The sequence below is a fragment of the Nicotiana attenuata genome, unplaced genomic scaffold (assembly GCF_001879085.1).
Source record: "Nicotiana attenuata strain UT unplaced genomic scaffold, NIATTr2, whole genome shotgun sequence".
Classification (NCBI taxonomy): Eukaryota; Viridiplantae; Streptophyta; class Magnoliopsida; order Solanales; family Solanaceae; genus Nicotiana; species Nicotiana attenuata.
This window is the reverse complement of record NW_017670285.1, coordinates 116,139-123,691: the sequence shown is the minus strand read 5'-3', so window position 1 is coordinate 123,691 and position 7,553 is coordinate 116,139. Positions and strand designations below refer to the sequence as shown.

General features: G+C 34.2%; 1 protein-coding gene across 1 annotated transcript; it reads right to left on the bottom strand.

Annotated features, from left to right (window-relative positions):
- Positions 1-2,610: 2,610 nt before the first annotated feature.
- On the bottom strand, positions 2,611-6,225 carry LOC109237232 (30S ribosomal protein 2, chloroplastic). Its single transcript, XM_019403507.1, has 4 exons — positions 5,739-6,225; positions 4,740-4,841; positions 4,329-4,628; positions 2,611-3,078 (listed from the first exon to the last, which is right to left on the bottom strand). Exons 1-4 carry the CDS (start codon positions 6,057-6,059, stop codon positions 3,040-3,042), a joined length of 762 nt encoding a protein of 253 aa, XP_019259052.1. The 5' UTR covers positions 6,060-6,225; the 3' UTR covers positions 2,611-3,039.
- Positions 6,226-7,553: the final 1,328 nt, after the last annotated feature.

The window sequence follows — 7,553 nt, the reverse complement described above, 5'->3', positions numbered from 1 at the left end:
AGTAAAAGCAAGGAACATACGGTAGCACAACAATAACACGAAAACACCTGTCGTACATATATACATTTCCTCACAAGAACGGATCCACCCCTCATGCAATATCTCTCAATCTCATAGCACGAAAGCACCCGTTGTGCAATATCTCTCAACCTCACAGCATGGAAGCACCCGTCGAGCAACATCTCTCAACCTTACATTATGGAAGCACCCGACGTGCATATTCACTCATCCTCACCAAGAACATGTAAAATTAGTACTAAACAAGGTGAAGAGCAACAACAATACCAACAAGAGTGATTAATTATAACACATCATAAGGGAGAAAGCCATCACTTTTGCACCAACAGCCAAACCAACATTTCATGAATAATCAACGCCTAATATTTCAACAGTCCCAACATAGTAATCGGCATGAATAACATCAAGAATTTCACGATCTATTAAAGCAAGTAAGATATGATACATAAAAACAACATAACATAAGCAACTCTAGTTTTATACACTCGCCACCTTGCATATACGTTGCCGTATAACACGTAGCAAATAGACACAATTACATCCTAATTCTTTCAAATTAAGGTTAACCAAGATACTTACCACTTTCCGGAACAATTCAACCTTCAAAAATCGTCTTTCCTTTACCACAAGCCTCCAAAAAAACTAAAATTTAACCAATTAATACTCAAATAAGTCAAAACAAGCTTTAGAAACTACCTTAATAACAAAGGGGTTCGATCCTTATCACATTTGGAATAAAAAATTAATTCGGAACCACATGGTTGAAATTCGAAATTAAGACCAGTTCCCGTTTACCCACTCTTTTCCGATTCCAAATATGTGATTTGCATCAAAATTGGAACTCAAATCAAGGTCCAAAACACCAAAATTAGCCCTAATAAGTGTTTCCTCAAAACTCTAATTTTTGCACTTAAAAGTACTAGATTTAGGGATAAAAATCTATGAAAAATCATAAAATAAACAGAATAAGTTAAAATTACTAAACAATGAAGTTGGGCTAAAAATCCTCTCAAAATTCTCCTAAATTCGTGATTTAGGTCTCAAAAATGGTGAAAATACCAAACTCCGGTTTTCAGCCCTTTTATACCTGGGCGCTAGGTGTTGTTCGCGTTCGCGAAGCACCTGTCACATTCGCGAAGGTTACTGGCCAACTAGCCATCGCGTTCATGGAGGTCTCTTTGCATTCGCGAAAACTATCGCCCTCCAAGCCTCCGCAGTCGCCACACTGTTGTCGCGTTCGCGATGAAGAACCGTTGTGCCAGCCCCCCAGAGCCCATGCCTACAGATTCACGTGAGGGATGCTGCGTTCGCGAAGGCCAAATCTCCCCAGGCCCTTGTGTTCGCGAGCCCCCCCTCCCTCCCTCGCGTTCACTTTGTATAAAACACCCATGGCCCAATTCCTTTTCACAAATGCAAAACTATCTTTGCGTTCACAATGCACAACGCACCAGCAGTACGTCAATTGTTGAAAATATTGCAAAAATGGCCAGAAATCACCTTGAAATTCACCCGAGCACCTCAGACACCACTCCAAACATCCAATCAAGTATAATAACATCATATGAGCCCGCTCGCAAGCTCAAATCACCAAAATAATATCTAAAATCATGAATCAAGCATCAAAACTCATAGATTTCCAAGTTCTTAAGTTCAAATGTTTGACTTTTCAAGATAAGTCCAGAAACGGCCTCAGGTCACCCGGGACCCAAACCAAACATACGTACAAGTCCAAAATAATCAACCTGAATCGTCAAAACATCTATCCGAGGTTGTTTACCAACAAGATTGACCGTGGTCAACTCCAACCATTTTTAAGTTCAAAATCAAACTTTTCGGAAATCAAGACGGACCACGCATGCAAGTCATAAATCATCAGATAACGCTATGTAAGGTCTCAAATCATGAAATGGGAAGATAGAACTCAAAACGACCTATCGTGTCGTTACACTATACTTGTAGATAGAGTGGATGTTTGTGCAACAACTTTATTACTTCTATATCTACGTATCCTGAGTTACTCCCACAATTGAAGCTTCGAGTAAGCGAAATAATGAGATATTGAAAACAAATCAGAAAATTAAACTCTAACTATTCAGCTCGATCCCTGTTCTCTCTTCTTAGCTCAATGAATGAGTCAACACTTGATTCTTGAGTTTTCTTGGTAGTTAATCAGATAGTTCGGCTATGGTAAAAGAGGAAAGTGTGCTCAGCTTGAGAGAGATTGATTCTCATTATTGATTAGCTGATAGGCGTGTTGCTATATATCAATACAACTAACTCAATTTCAACTTTTTTATTAAGTACAAAACTACATCTACGCTTAACATATCAACCCTTGTGTACATATTATGTTACTCCTTTAATACTTTGTGAGTGGAAACCCATTATTTCACCTTGAAATACTCCTCATAAAAGTTTTTCAACTTCAACTTCACTAATTCAAGTTGAAATTGAATTAATGGACAAAATTATAAAACAAATATTGATTTGCTTATAATATTTCAACGTTTGCAAATAATGTATGTCCACACGAGTACTACGTAATATCACCAAGTACTTCGATTTTATGGGCATTTATGATCCAAACCAAGATCTCAACATGCGGTGAGCTGTCCCTTTATATGAAACTTAGAAAGCACCAATCACCTGACATATTGTTGAAATCGGATATTGTAAGAAGTGATATAGTAAAGTTCTAGCCAGAACATCAAATGTCAGAAAACGATCATTTACAACAATTTTCATCTCGGCCCAATAAGCAAAGCAACTACATAAGCGTGGCCAAGAATGCATATTCTTCATTGCGATATCATTTTCAAATGGCAGTATGCTAGAAGAGACATTAGAAAGACGTGTTGTTCACAATGCATGGAAGTATTCAGTAGGTTGAAGCTCTTTGCATACCAAATCAAGACGTAACCTTCTATAGCCTATAAATGTCTCAACTTGATCCTTGACTCTGCGTCCGACAAAAATACCAAATCTCCATAGCATTTGGTTAAGTGCACGGTGTGTTATGTTTTATGCTTTATTTACACGAATCTTCTGTCCATCAAGCAGCTGCAGAAGAAGGAGAAACACAAGCTTGGTCACATATTAATTCAACTCAAACAGACTTATAGAAAAATCATATTGTGACGTGGTTTAATCAGTCTTATTTATCACATTCAGCTGTGAGCCTAAACACGGATGAGATTGTTTTTCAAACATGCCCGGCACTGCAATAACACGCTAGACGGAAAACTTTAGTTTTTCAAGGGGTTTCTTTTTGACATTTAGTTTCTTCAAGTATTCATTCTGGCAATCGCAACTAAAAACAAATAAGATCAAAGCTCATAAAAGTCATCTAATATACTACATCTCTACTCCACAATCAGCAGGAGCAACCATGCTAGTGGAGTAGTTTTACTCAAAGAACCAACCTTAAGCAAGTCCCTCTACTTCATTTAGCACTCATTCATATACCTCTTCTTACCCAATGCCTCTATATCTCTTATAAAAGATAAACACCTCTTAGTACCAGAAACATAACATATTAAATGAAAGAAAAAAGAAAAAAGTTGATTCAATGATTCCCTAACCCACTGAATCTCTTGTAAAAGATAAACACCTCTTAGTAACAAAAATATAACTCATTTAGAAGAAAAAGGAAAAAGAGAAAAGTTTGATTCAATGATTTCTTAACCCAATATTTAATTAGAGGCAACCTTACAACTCTACATCTCCAGCAAATAAAGTAAAGGCATTGTTTTTCCATTGAGTGTGAAAATTCTACAGAAGCTGATTTTAATGAACTTCTTGCTCCTTTACAAATCATGCCTACGGATTGGATACAATGGAAAAATATATTCGGTACAATTTTGGGTATTGAAGTGATAAATGGAATATTTTTCATCATACCTACTATAGAGGATCTCGTATCCTAGCAATGCATGTTAAATAAAAGTTGTCATCTTTTACTTCTGATGAACATAGGATTTTTTGCATAAGAGAAAGCCATTTCTCATCTAACTAATAGGAAGTGATAAACTTACTGCATCAATAGAAGATAATATTGTAGCTTCCACATCCTCTTCGGAAGAGAATGAAACAAACCCATACACTAATATAGGATTTTATTGCATCAAAGTAAAACAATTCTCGTGTATCTAATATAAAAGTGATAAACTCACCGCGTTGTTTAGAGATGATATTGCAGCTTCCACATCAACTTCAGAAGAGAATGAAACAAAACCATACACTAATATAGGATTTTACTGCATCAAAGTAAAACAATTCTCGTGTATCTAATATAAAAGTGATAAACTCACCGCATTGTTTAGAGATGATATTGCAGCTTCCACATCCTCTTCAGAAGAGAATGAAACAAAACCATATCCACTAGACTTTGAGGTCCCTGGAACCCGGGAAACCTTTGCACTTAAAACATTTCCCTTCTCAGAAAAGAAGTTCTTGAGCGACTCTGAAGTTACATTTTTTGCAAGATTACCAACATAAACTTTGTGAGGACTGTCAACAAATTTGGAATCATCCGGTTGGATGAGTGACGAACCCACAGAAGACAATGGCTTTTCAGTAATGTTTACTTTGATTTCACGACCTCCAATTTCCTGTTCAAGAATTAAAAAAAATGGAACATGTCAATAACTCAATCCTTTTCTAGAACAAAACTCAGTAACTTTAATGTTGGTTGTTAAATTGTAAAGCACGCATGCCCCTACAGTGCCATTAAGCTTTTCAACAGCAGCACTTGCATCCTCAACTGTCGTCATGGTAACAAACCCAAATCTACGACTCCTTCCGGAGTACTTATCATACATAACCTGTCAATGCAAAACAGAAAAATTGTTAACAAGTGTAGCAATCACTCACAATATCCATTTACTATCTTCTTTAATACAGTAACTCTTTTTTTATCTGAGAATTTGTGTAACAGGCTCCCCAAATTACAATCCAACCATTTACTCTAACTAGACCAGTAAGTGTGTTCACCAATAGGCACCTGAGAATTTGTGTAAATGGTTTTCCAGTAAGTAAGTTTTCCATCTCATTCAGCACCCTTTGATTTTGAACTTGCAAAGAGTGGGTAAAGGGTAGAGGAGCAGGCGATTATCTACTGAGTTTGAACCGTGCATCAGCTCACCTTAGGGATTTCTTAATTATCAAATAAAACAATGTATTTGGATGGTTGTTACTTGTTGTATTGTATCGTATTGTTACTTTAAATACAATGTTTGTTTTGATTGTCACTTAAATTTTATTATACCGTATCGTTAAATTCGTCGTTACGTAACGACGAAAAATGCCACTTCATGGAACGATCGATTAGGTGTGGTCTAAGTCATGATCTTATCTTTTTCTCTCATCTTGCTCTTATGCATTATTAAATAACCTTATTTTATCCTTTACCCTACCTTTTTATATAATAATTCTACCTCGTAAATCGTAACTTATTTTTTCTTTATAATACTGCAACTTTATACATAAAAGAGATACAGTACAATATTATACGATACATTATGAAACGATACATAATAACCATCCAAACAAGTTGTTAAAGTTGGTATCCACCATCTTAAATATCATGATCGAGTAAAAGTTGAAGCACTTATCTCTTTAGAGTACTCATAACAAGTAAAAGAATTTAAGTAAAAAAGAAAGGGGGGGAAATAAAAGACAAATTTATGAATTAGTTGGTTGGGTGTGAAACATGTTTATACCTCGGCCTTTTCGACGGCGGCGTGCTCTTCAACGATTTTACGGAGCTCATCGGGTGTGAGTGTGCGAGGAATGTTACCAATGTAAAGTCGCCTGGCGGCTTCCGAAGAGGGGTCCGTTGTAGAGACTGAAGTTTCTTCTTCCGCAACGGCATTCATTCTGGTGGATAAGCATATTCTGGGTCTGGGACGTGAGAAGGTGAGCGCTGTTTGTGGTTTAAGAGACAAGTTTGGAAGTTGAATTGAGGGATTTCTGTTTCTATTTCTATTTCTGGGGTTGTGCAGGAAAGTTGGGGATATGGTGAAAGATGAAAGGGTAGACATTTTCGGTGAGAGGCCTGAGAGGTTTTGTACTTTGCAGGGGAAATGTGAGTCAATGAAGATAAGAGTAAAGCAACTCAACGATGAGGGTTTATCACTTTATCCAGTTTGGAACTACAATCACATTTCTAGCCTTTGCCTTTTCAATAAAAGACTGGAAATTGAATTCTATGATTTTGAGCCAATTACATCTTGAATTTCAAAAGCTTTCTAGGGTAGTAATTGGAATTGGAAAGCCACCGGGTAATTGTAATTGGTGTAATTACTAGGATAATAATTACACAGCCTAGTAATTACACAGTTGTGTAATTACGACGACCTGTTTGTTTGTCATAGTGTAATTACAGTGCAATTACAAGTTTACTGTTTGGTTGCACAAATGTAATTACACAGTTAGACTAAATTTTAAATGAAGTAATTATAAAAACTTGAAAGTTAATATAATAAATATATGCCTATAAATTTTTATAAGTATAAATGATATTATATTTGGTATTTAAGATATATATTTTTCGTGAATATGCATTAATTAGTAATCATATATTTATAACTAATATTGTAAAAATAATTTATATATATTCCAAATTAACAATATTTAGTTTAGATATTTACAAAAACAATAAACATACATTTTGTCAGAACATCATGGAATTCATATTTTGATAAAATAAAATAATATTTATAAATATAGTGTCATAACATTATTCAAATGTTTGACAAAATTAATGTATCAATTCTAACTAAAAAAATGAACAACAACAATGTGAGTCAATACTACTAAAACAAGTAAATTGGAACCATGAATATAACACAATTTTAAATTAAAAAAAAAAAAACTAGTTTAACATATATCAAATTTCAACACAATAATAGTAAGTTCCACTATAACTTAAGATTAGAAAACATAATAAGTTTATAATCACATTCAACAACGAAATTTCACTTTAATTGCACTGCTCATTATATGTCAAGTTTGTTAATGATCCGTTATTTCAAATATTAGGAGGTGTAGTTTCAAAAAATAGAATAATAAAGCAAATAATAAATAAAATATAAGCAATTACATAGAATCACAAGAAGTAAAGGTAGAAAAATAAAAGAAATAATGTACAAAGAAAAATTTATTTTAAAATTTAAAAAAAATAAAAATAAAAATAAAAATAAAATTTCTAAAAAATAGAAATAAAAATTTATAAAGAAAATAAATTAAATATAAAACAAAAAGGAAAAAAACTAAAAAACTAACCTAGTAATTACATAGTGTAATTACCACCAATTCTCACCTCCCCTTGAGAATTGGAGAGTGTAATTACACCCCTCCAATTATACATAATTCCATGCTGACCAAGTAATTACTTGGCCAAACAAATATGCCAAACTGTATAATTACACCCAATTACTAGGTGGCTTTCCAAACAGGCTCTAAATGTTTGTGAAAAGTTGAAATTATTAACTATAGATTAACTTAATTAATATGTAATTAGTTCTTTTTGTATA

Bases quoted from the DNA above. Each gene is read 5' to 3' on its own strand.
- LOC109237232 (XM_019403507.1), bottom strand. From the start codon at position 6,059: ATGTCTACCCTTTCATCTTTCACCATATCCCCAACTTTCCTGCACAAC. The intron at 4,842-5,738 runs GTATAAACATGT...TTGCATTGACAG, and splicing joins CCGCCGTCGAAAAGGCCGAG to GTTATGTATGATAAGTACTC. The intron at 3,079-4,328 runs GTGAGTTTATCA...CTTCTTCTGCAG, and splicing joins TATCATCTCTAAACAATGCG to CTGCTTGATGGACAGAAGAT.